This window comes from Canis lupus, chromosome 26 (genome assembly GCF_048164855.1).
Source record: "Canis lupus baileyi chromosome 26, mCanLup2.hap1, whole genome shotgun sequence".
Classification (NCBI taxonomy): domain Eukaryota; kingdom Metazoa; phylum Chordata; class Mammalia; order Carnivora; family Canidae; genus Canis; species Canis lupus.
The window spans coordinates 48,791,182-48,808,072 of NC_132863.1; the positions used below are offsets into that span (position 1 = coordinate 48,791,182).

General features: G+C 67.6%; 1 protein-coding gene across 2 annotated transcripts; it reads left to right on the forward strand.

Annotated features, from left to right (window-relative positions):
* The first annotated feature begins 414 nt into the window (after positions 1 to 414).
* On the forward strand, positions 415 to 13,863 carry SLC17A9 (solute carrier family 17 member 9). 2 transcript variants are annotated; one of them, XM_072801702.1, is made up of 13 exons: positions 416 to 615; positions 5,359 to 5,556; positions 5,932 to 6,071; positions 7,489 to 7,588; positions 8,735 to 8,865; positions 9,267 to 9,363; positions 9,512 to 9,608; positions 10,174 to 10,261; positions 10,972 to 11,006; positions 11,366 to 11,481; positions 12,145 to 12,200; positions 12,344 to 12,373; positions 12,798 to 13,863. In XM_072801702.1, the coding sequence occupies exons 1-13, from the start codon at positions 554 to 556 to the stop codon at positions 12,959 to 12,961; spliced, it is 1,314 nt and encodes a 437-aa protein (XP_072657803.1). In that variant the 5' UTR covers positions 416 to 553; the 3' UTR covers positions 12,962 to 13,863. The 2 variants fall into 2 exon arrangements, with proteins under 2 accessions (XP_072657804.1, XP_072657803.1); XM_072801703.1 differs by lacking the exon at positions 9,512 to 9,608 and having other exon boundaries at positions 415 to 615; positions 8,735 to 8,845.
* Positions 13,864 to 16,891: the final 3,028 nt, after the last annotated feature.

Sequence of the window (16,891 nt, forward strand, 5' to 3'; positions counted from 1 at the left end):
TGCCACCTGCTGCGTGGACGCTGCCCACTGGGCCGCCCAGCGCGGGCTGGCTCGGGGTGACGGGCCTGGAGTGCACCTCTGAAGATCTGTCTTCAAAACTGGCTGCCCTGGACCCTAAGTGCCCTTGCACTCCGGAGACCAGAGACCGTCCCCTGTGCTCACAGCCCTGTGACGGGAGGACCACCACCATCCCCGATACACGAGGCCAAAGCCCAGACACCCCGGGCTGGGACCACCGGATGCGACCCCTCCAACAGCCCGGTCCATCCAGCCTGCGGAGGGTGACCCTGCACCCTCCCCGCCTGCCCCCTCCCATCATGGAGCCGGGGGGGTGGGCCCTGACTGCCGCCTGCCGGGCACGGGGCGGGGACCAGTGGTGTGCCCCGCCCGCCAGCCCGCCCTCTGCGGTGGCCGTCCGGGGGCGACACGTCCTAGGAGCGCCAGACGGAAGCGCCGCTGGGACTGACACGTGGCCTTGGGCGGCGCTGCCCTTGTGGGTCGGCCGGGCAGGAGCGCGACCTGGACGCGCTGTGCCCGTGGGCAGCCGTCCCCGATGCAGCCGTTGCCACCGGAGGAGGCCCGCCGGGACGGGGCCGAGGACGCCCAGTGGTCCAGGTGGGGCCGCGGTGCTGGGGGCGGTGGCTTGGGGAGGGGGCGAGGCCACCGTTCCTCCACCAGGGGTCGCGCACTTCCCTGGCGGTCCCCACACCGTACCCAGCCCCAGCCCGGGACCTTCCATCCAGTCCCAGGGCCGGGAGTGCCCCCTGAGCCGCCTCCAGGCAGGAGTATCCCGGGAGGCCTTCCCGGGGGCAGCGGCCGTCATCCTGAACGGTGTAGAGGGAGCCCCCAGGCGCAGCTTCGAGTCCTAGAACTGACCCTGCCAGGCAGGACGGCGCGCGTGTCCAGGCCTGAGAGCCAGGAGCAGCGCGGTCACCCGACAGGGCAGGCGACAGGGCAGGCGGGCTCCGGTGCTGGAGTCTGCAGCCCCGTGGCTGAGGCCTGGGCCCGCCTGCCAGCTGTGTGCTGCGGACCGCGCTCCATGGGGGGACCGTGGGGGCCCAGGCAGATCCTTATATTCCGTGTCCACGTCCACTGCCAACATGCCCAAGTTCCCAGGGCAGGAGCTCTGCTCACACTCGTGACACACGCGGCAACCAACACCCAGGGGGGACCGTGGGGAGTCCCCAGACCACCTGCCTCGGCCCTTGCTCTGTTCTGTGGACCAAGCCACGCAGGCCAGCCGCTGGACCCCAGGCCCAAAGTCGGGCCCTGGGATGGCAAGGCCAGTCCACCCGCAGCTCAGGGCCCAGGAGCTGGTGTCAGGGGCTCGGCCACTGCTCCCGCAGGGTGACGGCTCCTTCCTGACGGCACAGGGTTGCAGGAGGCCCCTGGGGCAGAACCCCTGAGACGGGGCACGATGGAGACAGGCTGACGTTCAGAGGTAGCGCTCCAAGCTGGGAGCCTCCCGTGGGACGGGGTGTGGAGAGTGGGGTGCAGGCCCCGTCCCCAGGCCGGGCCCCACCGGAGCAGGGCACTGCAGCCGACTCAGCGGGTCCAGGAGCGCTCCGCCGCCTGCCCGGCTCTCGTCCTCCCTCCCCGCCTTCCCTTCCCTGCCTCGCTGTCATCTCGCCCTGGTTAAGGAGGGGCCGACCCAGGGGGCGGGCCGGCTCCGCGGCCACCTGGGCAGAGGGTTGTGGCCCAGGGCTGTAGAATGTTCTGTTTCAGTGGCTCCGGCAGGCCCTGCCTTAAGGACTTCCCTCTGCACTTGGCTCAGGAAGGAGCACCTGCAGCTCCCCGGGACCCTGGCAGGGAAGACAGCCAGAAGTTCCGGAGGGGTCTGTGGGGTCCTGGGTGCAGCTGGGCTCAGCTGGGACGGGCCAGTCCCACCCGAGTGGACAGTCGTACTCAGCCGCAGCGAGTGCGGCTGCTCACTGCTGCCAACGCGGCGTGCCCTCTGCGCCGACCGCCACGCGACTCTCTCCTGAGCCCCGGGGGCAGGGCCGCCACTCTCCAGCAGCATCCCTGGGGGCGGCGGCCAGTGGCCTCGGGCCTGTGTGTTCTCTCCGGCTTGCTGCCCTCCTGGCCTGCAGCGGCGGCACATTTCCCTTTTCCGAGTCGAGGGGCCACGTGACCATGCGTTTACTCAGCCATGGATGCTTCTTATGCCCATGGGGGCGTTGGGAGGATGCAGAAGGTTCTAGAAGGTTCACAGGAAGCGTTCTGATGAGCTGGGGACACGGACCTGAGGCTCAGGACCGGTCAAAGCAGGATGAAGCCCCGCTGGCCAGTGGTGCCGTCGACGGTTCCCCAACGGTCATCCGCAGGGTCGAGGTGTCTGGGTGCGGCGTCCTAACCCGCCCTTGGGCAGCTGTCGGGTCTGGGTTGCCGCCTCCAGCCAGACTTCCTTGTTCTGTGTCCCCAGCAGCTACAGAGAGGAAGTCCTGCTGCCTGCCTAGCGGCTCTGCCCGGGGGGCCTCTGGGACCGTGCCCCACGCGCACTCCGAGCGTCGGTTGCCCGCACGCCGATGGGCTTTTCCTGGCTTCCCCGGGTCATGAGGGGGCCAAGGGGCAGCACCATGTCCTAGGCCCCCCAGCCAGCCCCTCCGGGGTTTCTAGCTGGACCTCCCACCCAGAGAGCAAATACAGCCAGGCTCTCGGGGTCACCAGTGACACGCGCCTGAGGGCAGGTGGGCAAGCAGGGGCACGGGCCAGTCTGGGTGCAGGTGACCGTCCACTGCTTTGACCACAGAAAGGAATGAAGCTCCTTTTCGGAGGCACCTCTGGACCGCGGCTGTCCGTGGGATGTTGAAAGTGTCGCTCCCACGCCCTGCCATTGTCCCAGGGCACTCGGGCAGGACCACACACGCTCAGAGAGCTCCAGCACCGGGCGCGGCGTGGGCCCCCCAGGATGCGGGGCGTGGGGCCACGGCAGGGCAGGCGTGCCCCCGGCGCTCCTCCTCGGGCTGCAGCCAGCTGGGCAGTTTGGACTGTGTAGCTCTGTGCCTCCCTAGTGAGGCCAGCGGGCACGTTTGCTCAGGAGCAGCGACCCCGACAGGCCTGCTGCCCCGGGATGGACGCCCGGGTGAGGCGCTCCCGGGGCGGGTTTAGTCAAGTCCCAGGGATGAGCACCCGGGAGACGTTGGGAGTGTCGTGTCCAGGAGGAGATGCAGGCCTGAGCCCACGAGGGGTCCCAGGTCCATGTCAGGTGGGCCCTGAATGCCACCTGGGGGCTCACCTGCCTGGCAGGTGCCCGTCCCCTGCCCCCACCGCTGCGTAGACTTTGGTTCCAGAAAGAAAACTAGCGTCTGGGCCCTGAAGCCCAGAGGGAGAGTCGGCGAGCTGCCCTGCGGGTCCACCCGTCCACGTTGGCGTGTCAAGCAGGGGAGGCCGTGGGGACGGGTCGGGTCTGCCCCTGCGCTGCAGTTCCCATTGTCTTGGCTTCTCAATCATTCCAGTAACATTTTAAGAACCAGGACGTGTGGTGGGGGCATGATGACGAGGAGCACGGGGAGTCTGGGTGGAGCACCTCCCAGCCTCGGCGAAGCAGGGTCTGGTGTCCGGCTCCCGGGATTACAGAACTGGGGATGTTTTTAGCTCAGGACCCTATTTCCCGCTGGCCTCATGACGTTCCATCGTGTAGGAGCAGGGAGCAGCAGGGGGGGACCCGGAGCCCTGCACCCCGCACCCCTCTGACACCCAGAGACCCAGCTTGAGGTCCGCGCTCCCACCGCTTCACAGTGCGCGTGGAGGAGCGCCAGCCCCGCAAGGCGGCGGCACCCACGCCTCTCCCCCTGGAGAGTTCTCTAAGGGGCCACACCACACCCCCAGCCCCAAGCAGGCCTCAGATGCGGGGCGGCTTGCGGACAGAAAGCCAGGCTGTTGGAACTTGGACTCGTTCGCCCCAAAAGCCCCGAGTGACAGTGCCCCACAGATGGGGGTGTCTGCAGCCTCTGAGGACATGGCTCCCTGGCTGTGGGGGTGGCAGGGAGGGAGGGACGGCCCCAGGGCGCCCGCGGTCCGCCCCTCCGCACACCTGACGCCCAGGGAGTACCTCCTTCTCTGCAACTGTGGCTCTCCAGGGGGATGGACCCCACAGGGACATGCCGGCCTGAGGTCATGGACTCGGCTGCCGCGCCTCCCTCCCGGGTCACGACGGCCCCTTGGTGGACATCGGGAACTTGCTGGTCGCTCTGCTGTTTACCGACCCGTGCAGGGGGCAGAGGTCAGGGGCAGGAGCCCTTCTTCATGGGGGAAACTTGTTCCATGTCCACGGCCCCGCCCAGAGCCAGGCCCGCCTGTGGGGTCCCAGGCACAGCTGACCCGCCCGCCCATCAGGTTCCTGGTGTGGGCACCGCCCGCAGCCACGTGGGGGTCCTCAGGCCTGGGAGGCCGTTCCTCCCTGGGGAGAACCGCGCCCGCACCTGTGTCCCACGGGGGCCGTCAGGTGCGGGTGGGAACCCTGAGCTCCCCGCCAGTCTGCTTCAGGCCCCCCCACGGTCCTGACCACCCCCCATGGTGCCACCGCACGAGATGGCCAGCCGCCCACCCCCACCCGCACGAACGCTGCCCACAGCTCCCTCCCTCTCCCGTGGCTGCAAAGTAAACTTTGTCTCTGGGGACAGTTCTTGGTTTCTGGAGTCCCTCCGAAGGGTCACCTCCTGCCACATCTTCCGTCAGCGAACATCCGCACAGCAGGGGCAGCCAAGCTCACAGTTTGTTCAGATTTCTGCCACTTATTCTGCTGCCCAGGACACATGGGGTTGCAGCTGGGACAGTTTCTGACGTCCCCGGGTCTCAGCGACAGTCACAGAGCAGTGACCAGGAGTTTCAAGGACCATCATCCCCCTAGGGACACCTGACTAGTGACCTCCCCGGGCATCCAGAGCTGCTTCACCTCGCCCAGGTTCTCCAAGGGCCGACTGCCCCGGCGGCACCGTGTCCCCTTGCTGGCCATCCAGCCCTTGGTCCTGCCCCTTGGTCCTCTGTGGGGAGGCACCGTTTTCCCGGGGACTCTTTGGGGACCCACTGTCCTGCTCCCTCCCCATAGGTGGCCCTCCCTCAGCAGGGCCCCCGGTTACTGAGCTGTCAGCTGCTGCCCGGTGCCCTCCTGGGCCCCCCGGTCGGTGGGACGTGGGTGCTTGGATCCTGGCCGCCAGTCCAGGGAGCACGTCCCTCCTGCCGCGGTTTGTTCACCTGCCTTCTGGCTGCCCGGCTGTCCCCAGGCTCTGCTGCTGTGGGCGGCTCATGCCTAGTACCTGCCCTGCGGTCGGAGGGGGCCCCACGCGCAGGGGGACCTAGGTGTTGGAAGGTGGCCACGCTGCCCCTCCTCAGCCTGACGCGGCGCCTTCTCTCCTGCAGGCCCGAGTGCCAGGTGTGGACAGGGACGCTGCTGCTGGGCACATGCCTCCTGTACTGTGCCCGAGTCAGCATGCCCGTGTGCACCGTGTCCATGAGCCAGGACTTCGGCTGGAACAAGAAGGAGGCCGGCATCGTGCTCAGCAGCTTCTTCTGGGGCTACTGCCTGACCCAGGTGGTGGGCGGCCACCTGGGGGACCGGTAACGGCCGCCGCTCCCCACGCAGGGCTGGGGCTGCTCCTGGGGGGGCGGCTCCCACGGAACAGATGAGGGGAGAGGCCCCGGCCAGGACAAGACCATGGCGGGGGGCGCCGGGGTCCTCAGGGGAGGTGGTCGGGGCCGGTGCACGGCTCCCCTTGGGCTACATGGCCAGAGCACCAGCTGCCCGGCGGGGTGCTCGTTGGCACCGACCGACAGCGGGACCCGGCCCCCAGTGCCAGCCTCTCCTGCAGAGGAGGATAAGGCCCAGTGGCCCGGCCGGGGCTGCGCTGAGCGAGGCGTGCAGCACACCGGGGCTCTGAGCCCTGCGCCGCGCAGCTCGCGTCACCGTCCTCCTGTCCTCCTGTCCTCCTCCAGGATCGGGGGAGAGAAGGTCATCCTGCTGTCCGCCTCCGCCTGGGGCTTCATCACTGCCGCCACCCCGCTGCTCGCCCACCTCAGCAGCGCCCACCTGGTCTTCATGACCTTCTCTCGCATCCTCACAGGCTTGCTCCAAGGTAGGGCTGCCTCGCTCGGGAGCCTCCACCCGCGGTCTCAGCCGCGGTAGAGCAAGGCGGGTGTGCGCGTGTCGTCCACATGTGTGTGCGCGCGTGGACGTGCTCATGCAGGTGGGTGCATGTGTGTGCACATCCCTGCACTCCCGTGTGCTCCCGCGCGTGGCGTGCCTCAGGTCAGCGGCGGGGGATCCGGGTGGCCCCTGATCCTGGTCCTGGGAGCCTCCAGCCTGCCGGGCAGCAGCTGTCCTCGTGGGCAGTCCGGCCCCGGGCAGGGGTGGACAGACCCCGCTGCCCCCGGCGGGCTGCTTGGTACCACGACGTCCAGGTGGGGAAGCGCTGTGCGTTCTCTAGAAACACCTCAAAGTCTGGCACGTTCTCATGTCAGATGCCCTCCTCTGCCAAACGGCCTACTGCGCAGACACGGGTGGCAGCCCGGTGGGCACGCGGTCACTGTCAGCGCCACTGGCCCTGGCGCAGCGGGGACTTGCAGAGTTTCCACATGCTGCTGGGCAGAGGCTGCCCCTGGCCCAAGCCCCCCAGGACCGCATGGGCCCCTATTTCCTGACCAGCCCCACTGGTCTGGCTCACGGGCCGTCGGCTCCTGTCCACCCCACGTGCTCTCCGGTGGCCAGTGGCCGGTGGCTGGTGCCGCGTCTGGGCTATAGGACACCGACTGGGGTTTCTAGGCTGGAGCTGGCTCTCGGAGCAGCCGGCCAAATGGCCCTCAGCCCTGGCCATGTCCCCATCTTCCCAGGAGGCCCGTCTGTGGCCCATTATGGGGTCTCGAGGAGCAGCTGTCACTCTGGGTGACTGGCGCTCGGCGTGGGCCTAGGCACAGGGCCCCGATGGGAGGCCCAAGCCCTGTCTTCCCCCCTGGCCTCTTAGCTTTTCCTCGTGCTTTAGAGAAAAGCACAGAAAACATCAGATTTTGAAATCATTGTAGATTCACAGGAGGTTGTAAGGAAACATACAGGGAGGTCCAAGCTCCCTCCCCCCTTCCCATGTGACATCCACAGCAGCAGGGCCCTTGTGCTCCCAGGGCAGCTCGGGCCTCACTGGCTTCACCCGTGCCGTGGGTGCCCGTGTGTGTGTCGGTGCCAGGGCCCTGGAGCTGGTGCGGCCCCGGGGCCAGGGGCGGGTGGGAGGAGTGCCAGCTTGGAGCCCCCCTTCCCCACAGCCTCGTTGGCCGCGTGACCGCGGGCAGCCACCAGCAGCCCCACGCTGAGAGTCTCAGCAGAGAGGGGCTGAAACCTAGTCTGGCTGGTCCCCTGGGCGTGAGGTGAGCAAGGACACCCCAAGCTTGAGTGACCCTCAATGGGCCCCAGCGGCAGCCTCCCAGCCTGGCTCGTAGCCCTGGCCGGACCCGCCCGCTGGACCCAGGTGACTGCCTGGGGACACAGCTTTCTGCTCGTTTCAGGGGTGTACTTCCCGGCGCTGACCAGCCTCCTGTCCCAGAAGGTGCGAGAGAGCGAGCGCGCCTTCACCTACAGCGCCGTGGGGGCTGGCTCCCAGTGCGGGTAGGTCCCGGCCCAGCGAGCCCAGGGGGACAGAGGGTGCCCGGTGGGTCCGGGTGGAGACAGGCCACGTGGGCATGTTGTGGCTCAGGGTGACGTGGGTGGGCTGGTCCTGTGCCACAGGAGACCTCGTCCCCGTGCAAAGTGCTTCTCTCACACATCTTCTGTACCTGGTGCCAGGGCAGGTGACCTGGCTGTGAGTCTCGGCAGGTGGGCTGGGGCAGCAGCCGAGCCATCGAGGCCCCTTCCACCTGTGCCAGGGGAGCCAGATGGGACGCCGCCCCGCTGGGGGAGGTGATCCATGCTCCCTGGAGGGCACCCGGCCCAGTCTGGACATGAGAACCCTGTCCCCGTACTCCCGCACAACACCTTGCTTGGGGAGAAGAGCCACGTTGCTGTGCTGATGGGGCTTCGCTCCGCTGGGCTCAGGCCCCTGAAGTCCCCACTGCCACGATGTAGGCAAGAAATCGGCGGGTCGGGGTGCCTGTGGGTGCACCAGGGGCAGCCCAGATAAAAACCCAGGGTGCCAGGGAGATTTCCGGAGAAGCTGCGTGGGCATGCTTGCACGAGAAGGATGGGCCATATTTCTGAAATCCTGCCTCACGTGCAAGTCCTGGGCCTGTGTCTTGGGCTATGAGGTGCAGGGAGAGGCGCTGGCCCCGGAGGCCCCCAGGCTGCTGGCCCCACTCCCCTCTAACCTTCCTGGCCGGAGCTCGGCAGACAGCCGGGCGTCGTGCTCAGTTCTGTTGCTTCTGCATTTAGAAATCTTAGCATTTCAGCCTCCCTGAGTCGTCGTGAAGACGCACAGGCCGGAGGGCTAACTTGAGGTCCCAACGCCACCCCCTCTTCTTCGCCGCCTTGTGTAGTGTAGAAGGAGCCGCAGCTCAACGGGAAGCCGGCCTGAGGGCCTGGAGGCAAGAAACCAGGGCAGTGCAGGGCCCCCGGGCCGTGTCGTAGCCGCGTGGCCGTGCCCACGTCCCCCAGGTCCCAAGGCATCCGGAAGGCTCCCGGGTGCTGGAAACGCGCCGCGAAGCACGCTCAGACCGGGGCCTCCGAGCAGCTGCTTCCCTGGTGACGAGCTCCCGGGGGGTGGGGATTCTCGGAGGCGTCTCCGGGGTCACGGGGTCACGGGGTGCCTCTGTCGTCCAGGACGCTGGTGACGGGGGCCGTGGGCTCCCTGCTCCTGGACTGGTACGGCTGGCCGAGCGTCTTCTACTTCTCCGGCGGGCTCACCCTGCTGTGGGTGTGTTACGTGTACAGGTACCTGCTCACTGGAAAAGGTAACCGTGGCCGGGGAGGTGCGAGGTGCCACCCAGCCCGGGCACCGGAGCGAGCGCCTGCCGGCGGGGCCCCGGACTAGAGGCTGAGGGCCGTGCCAGCTCTCGGGCCAGCTCCGGGCAGAGGCAGGCACAGGCCGCTTGCGGGGCGGCTGGTGCAGGGATGGTAGGAAGGGGGCTTGGGGGTCCCAGGGCAGGGGAAGGGTCGAGAAAGCTTCTTCAGACTCAGCACAAGCGTTGACCCTCAAAGGAACATGCTGAGAGCCCAGGCGCCAGCCAGGAGGATGGGGGGGCGCGCACGGCCAGGGGGCCGCGGGGCTGGGGGCGCGTGGCCGGTCGGCTGCGGGCGACGCTGTGCCCCGACTCTGAGTGGCCTTCACGCGGAAACCCCTTGCTCCCCTCAGAGCTCATCCTGGCCTTGGGCGTTCTGGCGCAAGGCCTGCCGGTGTCCAGGCACACCAAGGTTCCCTGGAGACAGCTCTTCCGGAAGCCTTCCGTCTGGTGAGCGGCGCCTCGGGACCACGCGCTGAGCCCGGCAGGCCTTGGGTCGCCCCCAGAGCCCACGCGGGCGTGGTCCACCCTGGCGGGGGGCGGTGCCCCGGGGCCCCGTGTGCGGGCCGGGGCACTGAGCCGGGCACCTGCTCCCCAGGGCAGCCATCTCCTCCCAGCTGTCGTCCGCGTGCTCCTTCTTCATCCTCCTCTCCTGGCTGCCCACCTTCTTTCAGGAGACATTCCCCAGCTCCAAGGTGGGTGGGCCGCCTGGCGCTCGCGGGCCGAGGGAGGACCCCGCAGCCAGTGCCCGGCACGCACGTGGGCCCTTGGTTCCGCCTGGACTCTGTGGGCTCTGGCACCGCGGGGGCTCACGGCCCCGAGACGACCCTCAAGGTTGGCGCCTCTGGCCTGGTGCACGCTGGGAAGGACAGGGCAGCACCCCCCCGCCGCGGCATCCCCCTCCCCCCCGAGGGACCGCGTGTGGCCGCCCTGGTGCTATCTGAGGATGGTCACTTCTGAGGATGGGGCAGGCGGGGGTCCTGACCCGGGCAGGGGCGTCACCTGCTGGGGCAGCTTGGCCCACGCCACCCAGGCCATCCGGCCGCCCCCCCGTCTGGTGACCAGGACCCAGGGTGGGCCTGCACCCCCAGCTCAGCCCTGTCTCGGTGCAGGGAGCCATGAGGGACTCGGCCTGCAGGAGACAGTGCTCGTGGACCTCGGCCTGGTGGGGACAGTCAGGGTCACTGTGGGCGTCGCTGGGCGTGTGCAGCCAGCTGGCCCCTGCAAGCTGTCCCCTCTGACGCCCCCTCCTCCCTGCAGGGCTGGGTCTTCAACGTGGTGCCCTGGCTGGTGGCCATCCCCGCCAGTCTGTTCAGCGGGTTCCTCTCTGACCATCTAATCAATCAGGGTGAGCCTGGGTCAGGGGCCACGGGGAACCCACTAGCTTTGCCACACTGTGGGGGTAGGGAGGCGCCCCTCCTGGGGGGTCTACAGTGATGGGAAGGGGCCCCCCAGGACCTCGCGGGCCACGTGGGACTCCGGGTGGCCTCCCCCAGCCTCAGTTTCTCCGAGGGCCTTGGGGTGCAGGAGAGGATGCTGTGACGGTGGCGTCCCCCCTCCCCGGGAGGCTGGGTGCGGCCCCGACCCCATTCAGAGGAGGAAAGGCCCCTTGGTGAGGTCAGAGGTCATAGGTCCGGGCGTGTATGTGAGCCCAGGACAGACACACGCTCCGCTGCTCTGCACGCGTGCGCTCACTCCTAGATGTGAGTCCTTCCTAGTTACAGAAGTGCTTCACACTCATTGTGGAAAAAGGAGAGGACTTGTAGGAACTCGAGGAAAGCGCACTGGTAACCCTCCAGCCGCTTCCTCTGGGCACGCGCTGGACCGTGGCCTGCAGAACCCTTTGGACACACGCAGCACAGGGTACATGCGCACACACACGTGCACACGCCTCCCGCACGACACGGGACTCCCCACCCTGAGCCCGGGGCCCGTCCCTCCCCAACCTGCTCCCTCGCTGTAGCCCTGCCGGCTGGGGCCCCACGCAGGTGCCAGGTGCCCGCAGGGGCTCAGCACTAACGGCCGATGGGAACGCGTCCCCGTCTCCCCTCTGCCCAGGTTACAGGACCATTGCTGTGCGGAAGTTCATGCAGGTAGGGAGGGGGCCGAATGGCTTTCTCTTGACGTCCCTGTTTTGTTCCTGGGACCGAGGGTTGTGACGTCCAGTCACCGGACCCAGAAAGCATTTGGAGGGTGCCCTGGGTCAGTGCTGGGGCCGCTTCTCCCAGCTGTGCTGTGGGCTCCCTGCCCCTGGGCCCCGGCACACATTCCCGGCCTCGGTTGCTCCCCTTCCCCTCTAGGTCCAACAGGTGGGACGGGCTCATCGTGGGGCCTCCCCGGGGCCGGCCTGGGAGGGGCTCCCCCCGACCGTGTTCAGTGCACCCCAGGTGGCCCCAGGGAGGGCCCCGTTGGCCACCACAGCCCCTGGCCTGCCACCACCCCCCTCCCGCAGGTGATGGGCCTCGGGCTGTCCAGCGTTTTTGCCCTGTGCTTGGGCCACACCTCGAGCTTCTGTAAGTCCGTGGTCTTCGCGTCGGCGTCCATTGGCCTGCAGACCTTCAACCACAGGTAAGGGCCGGGCACCCCACCCACCGCAGCTGCCCCCTGCTGCCCGCGGGCGTCCCCACCGCCCTGCACCCTGGATGCATGGGAGAGGCCACCGGGCTCGGGGCGTGTGCAGGTGGCATGTGTCAGAGCCCCAGACGAGCCACCAGGACTAAAGGTTCTCTGGGTCCCAAGCAGGCGTGGACCTGGGACCTTAGGAAAAACAAACTTTGAGCCTGGGAGGGGCTGGGGACGGGGTGCTGGGTCCCATGAGGAGGGTGCTCCGGCCTCAGCTGCTCGGCAGCACCAGCGTTTGACGATGAAAACTGTACTGGAAGTTGTTTTAGGGATCGGCCACTTAATGTCGCTTTTCAAATTAGTAAGCAGCAAACGAGTGTGCATTTGTTTTGTTTTTTAGGGATTTATTTATTTATTTGAGAGAGAGAGTGCGTGTGTGCAAGTCGGGGGGACAGAGGGAGAGGGAGAGAGAATCTCTGGCCTCGAGCTGGTGCGGCGAGCGCCCCGGCAAGGCCTCGGGCCCTGGACTGATGGGCACCCTCGTGCCCTGGCTGGGCTGGCTTCTGAGTGTGCCCCGGGTAGTTCCCAGGATGCAGGCACTCAGAGGACCTGCCCCGGGCCTGGTGGGGTGGCAGCCGCCCCGGGGTCACCCCTCTCTCTTTCCCACAGTGGCATTTCGGTCAACATTCAGGACCTGGCTCCATCCTGTGCCGGCTTCCTGTTCGGTGAGAGCCGCGCCCCGCTTGAACGACACGTGGCTGTTCCCCGCCCAGGCATTGGTCACCCCAGCCTTGCCCCTCGCCTGGGCCCCCAGGGGCTGCCCCCAGCGGGTGGGCCTCCTGTGACCATTCCTCCGTCCTGTTCACAGGTGTGGCCAATACCGCCGGGGCCTTGGCAGGTGAGAGACGGGCTGGGGTGCCTCCCAGCCGCCCCGACCCTGAGTCCCCCCACCCCCTCCCGCATTCCAGCCCTTTGGGGGGGCCCTGAAGGTGCCCCAGGGTCAGACCTGTGGGGCGGGGAGGGTGCCTGGCGGAGCAGCCACGTGCCACAGCGCATACCCCAGTCCCCTGGCCTGAAGGTGTGCGGATTCCGGGGGTAGACGTGGGGCTCATTCCCACGGGGGTGCAGACCTATCCCGGGCAGTTCCCTGGACACCCCAAGAGGTCCCGGCCCTCCCTTGCCCTGGCAGCCTGGACCCCTGAGTTGGGCTTCCGGCCCCCGGACCCCCGGCCTCCCCTCCCGGAGCCCCACCCCCAGACCCCCTGGGCACTGCCCTCAGGACTGCCCGGGAGCGCTCGGCCTGCCCGCCCCTGTCTGTGCAGGTGTCGTGGGCGTGTGCCTGGGCGGCTACCTCATCGAGACCACGGGCTCCTGGACTTCCATGTTCAACCTGGTGGCTGCCATCAGCGGCCTGGGGCTGTGCACCTTCCTGCTGTTCGGAGAGGCCCAGCGGGTGGACCTGAGCCCCACCCACGAGGACCTCTAGCCACCCCAGCCTGACCGCTGCCCGAGGACCCAGTGCCGTCTGCCTGCGGGTGACGGGCTCACTTTCAGGGCCTCCCACTCGTGACCCCAGATATGTGAGCAGAAAGAGGACTAGCCCTGGCTGAGCCAGGCAGCCCTGGGTGGGCCTCAGTTTCTCCACCTGCCAGCGAGGTGATCGTGCCCTCCTTTCAGGGTTCATGGACTGTCGGGGGCGATGGAGTGAGTGTTTTCAGTAGCAGCAGCGTCATTACAGACCTAGTCCGTTCCATGTAGATCCACGCGCCCGTGCAGTCACCCCTGTGGGAGCATCGCCCTTCCTCGCAGGGGTGGGGCGCTGCCAGACTGGATGGCTCTAGGGCCCTCCCGTGAGCAGACCTGCCCTGCTTGGCTTCCTGGCACACGAGGGGGGCTGTCCTGTGTACTGCGGCCGTATCCCTGGCACCCACCTGCTAGGTGACCACCCCAGTGGGTGGTCATGATCACCAACATTGGCTCCTGGCCACCACCACGTGTTCCCAAGAGGACTGCCCCCCCGTGGCATTTCTGCTTCTCCAAGCAGCCAGGCGGAGACCCCTACGTCAGTGGGTGGGCTGTGGGCTAGATGCCCTCGCCTGTCTTTGGGGACTCCCTCCCCCCGCATCCCCCGTGAGTCCCTTGGCACTAGTGATGAGCCTGCGGGTGCCAGTGGTGAGGGGACTGTGGGTCCCTCTCCTGCCCGGGGTGCTCCAGGGACCGGGGAGCCCTCCCACATCGTCCTCTTGTAGCAGAGGCGCTGGTCATCTTGGGAATTAATAATAGATCTTGCAAGATGTATATGTAGAAAAAAGAAACTAAGAATGTGAAAAAATCACCCCAGACTTATTTAAAAAGGATGGCTATTAAACTGGAAAAGGGAGACTGTTACTTTATTAATCTTTCTTATTTTTAAAAAGATTTTATTTATTTGAGACAGTGACACAGAGAGAGAGAGAGTGAGAGAACGTGTGCGTGCATGGGGAGGGGCAGAGGGGGAGGGAGAAGCAGGCCCGACGCAGGGATTTGATCCCAGGACCCCGGGATCCTGACCTGAGCTGAAGGCAGATGCTTCACAGAGGGAGCCCCCCAGGTGCCCGTAACCTTTTTTTTAAAAAAGAATAAACAGGTATGAAAGATTTGTCGAACTCACTGCCGAGGAGGCAGCCGAGATTGCAGGCAGGTGGAGGCCAGCGGGCAGGTGCGGGGCAGGCGGTGGCCCTGCCGCCCGGACCCAGCCACTGGCCTTGCGGTGGGCTGCCCGCCACTGGCACCGCGGGATCGGGCCTCAGGGCGCAGGTGCACGCCGCAGCACGCAGGGCAGCTTCTGGGGGAGCATGTGTTCCTCCCCACGGGGTCCCCACTTTGGGTCAGAAAGAACTGGAAAGAAAGACTCTTGGTTACCGACTGGGAGTCTGGCCTGCGTGGATTTGGCCTGACTGTTCCCACGGGGCGCGAGGAATTTACCACCAAGGCCCAGGCGTGTGTGCTGCAGGAGGTTTTCCTGAGCAACCCTGGATGCGAAGGAGCCCAGCCCCGGAGACTCCCCACGGCAGGCGGCGGGGGCACCAAACACCGGCAAGTCCTTGGACCTGCGCTGAGCTCTGCCCTCGCAGCCGTGACCCGGCAGGCGTGCCGCGCAGCCGTCCCCACCAACCGTTCCCACAATCTTTCTCCTTCCCAAACTGAAACTGTCCCCGTGAGACATATTCCCTGCCCATGGCTGCGGGTGCCCGCCATCCTCTCCGGCCCCCTGAATGTGATGGCTCTAGGGCCCTCCCGTGAGCGGACTCGGGCAGGATTTGTCCTCCAGGGACTGGCCTGTCCTGACGTGCTAGCAGGTGTCAGGATTGCCCTCCCTTTCAGGCTCAGGGATACCCCACTGTGTGCACGGCCCCGTCCTGTTCATCCTTTCGCCTGTGGACGGACCCTGGGGTTGTTTCCACCTCTTGGCGGTTGGGAACGATGCAGCTGTGAACATGGGGGTGTCTCTAACCCACAGCAAGCCGAGAGCCGAGAGACAAGCGAGGAGCTGGCCCTGTCGCACCCGGAGCCCCTGAAGGAACGTGGGACCCAGGAGGGGCGGGGGGAGCTAGGACACACGTGCTAAACCGAGGCCACGTCGGGTCCCCTTGGGTCACTTCCTCGACGTCAGAGGAGGGAGGCCGGCCTGCGGGATTCGGGGGCACAGTGGTGCGCAGCAGGGGTCCCAGCTGCCGTCCTGGTGGGGACTGCCACCCTGGAGTTGGGTGCGGGCTCCCTAACCCTTCCCAAGGCCGCTGTTGGATCCTGGCCGGGGCTCCCCGAGTCTGGGGGCGATGGTTGCTGGCGGGGAGGCGCTGGTGGCGAGGAGGGTGCTCAGGCAGGGTGGGGGCCGCCCCGGGCGCCGGGTTGGCTGCTGCACGCAGGCTCCGACAGTCCCGACCCGGTCAGCAGCTCTGGCAGGGCCCACCTGCGCACCCGTGCCCCCTCCCCGCACCTGGGCGCCTCTGCAGGCCCAGGCCCGCCGCCCGCCGCTGGCCGACAGAGGGCGCCGTCTGACCGGCCCGGAGCCGCGGCCCCCGCCGCCTCTGCCGCCCCGCGGGAGGCGCCCCGGCTCTGGCCGCGCGGTCCCCTCCGCTCGGCTCCGCTGGAGGGACTGTAGACGGATGTCCCGGGGCAGGGGCGCGGGCAGCGTGGGCGCGTGGGCGGGGCCGCGGCAGCAGGGGCGGGGCCGGGGCGGGGCCGGGATCAGGGGGCGGGGCCGGGGCGGGGCTGGAGGGCGCATCCTCAGGGGCGCGGGCGGGCGGGTGGGCGGGGCCGGGGCAGCAGGGGGGGCGGGGGCGGGGCCGGCAGCAGGGGGCGGGGCCGGGGCAGCAGGGGCGGGGCCGGGATCAGGGGGCGGGGCCGGGGCGGGGCTGGAGGGCGCATCCTCAGGGGCGCGGGCGGGCGGGTGGGCGGGGCCGGGGCAGCAGGGGTGGGGCGGGGGCGGGGCCGGCAGCAGGGGGCGGGGCCGGGGCAGCAGGGGCGGGGCAGGGGCGGGGCTGCAGGCGGGCGTCCTCAGGGGCGGGGCGGGTTGGCGGATGGGCGGGGCCGCGGCAGCAGGGGGCGGGGCCGGGGGCGGGGCTGGGGGCGGCACCCTCAGGGGCCGCTTGGCTGGGCGCGGGGCTGCCCTCCCACCTGAGCAGGTGGGCAGCCTGGGGGAGTTTAGACTCCGGGACTAGTGGCCTCCACCCGGTCCCCCCGTGCTGGCCCAGGCTTCCCTGAGGGCCTGTGCTCGACCCCGCTGCCCACGCAGGTCTCCCCGCCCCGCCATCCCCCGAGCACGCGCAGGACCGTCCCTTTCTGGTCCCCGTGACACTTCCCCCTCATTTCTTTCTGTCTCTTCCTCTTCTTCTTTCTCCTTTAGTTTTCTTAATTTATTATTTTTAAAGATTTTATTTATTAATTTATTCATGAGAAACACAGAGAGCGAGGCAGAGACACAGGGAGAGGGAGAAGCAGGCCCCCTGCGGGACCCCGACGCGGGACTCGATCCCAGGACCCCGGGGTCACGGCCTGGGCTGAAAGCAGGTGCTAAACCGCTGAGCCCCCTCCCCCCAGGGATCCCCATAAAACAGGATCTTTAAAGGCCACTTAAGATTCGTGCCTAACATGTTAACAGCCCCCCACCTCTGGGGGCTGCCCCCCACCCCCGCTTCTGGCTCTGTCCTTCAGCTGTAGGACTGCAGCACCCCGGGGGTCCCCACTTGCCCCCTGGGGGACGCCTGCACACCCATCCTCCCGGGCGGGTCCTGCCTCATAACCGGTGGGTCACGCCCTGACCAGCTGCACTGGGCCATCCGGTCCCCCTCCTCTGGCGCCCGAGGAAGCCGAGATGAGCTACATGTTGGGATGCACTTTGACTGGGATTTATTTTATTATGTTTAATTGAAAAGCA

Coding starts and splice junctions, on each gene's coding strand:
- SLC17A9 (XM_072801702.1), top strand. CDS start 554: ATGCAGCCGTTGCCACCGGAGGAGGCCCGCCGGGACGGGGCCGAGGAC. Junction 7,589..8,734: donor GGGGCTGGCTCCCAGTGCGG/GTAGGTCCCGGC, acceptor TCTGTCGTCCAG/GACGCTGGTGACGGGGGCCG. Junction 9,364..9,511: donor TTCCGGAAGCCTTCCGTCTG/GTGAGCGGCGCC, acceptor CCTGCTCCCCAG/GGCAGCCATCTCCTCCCAGC.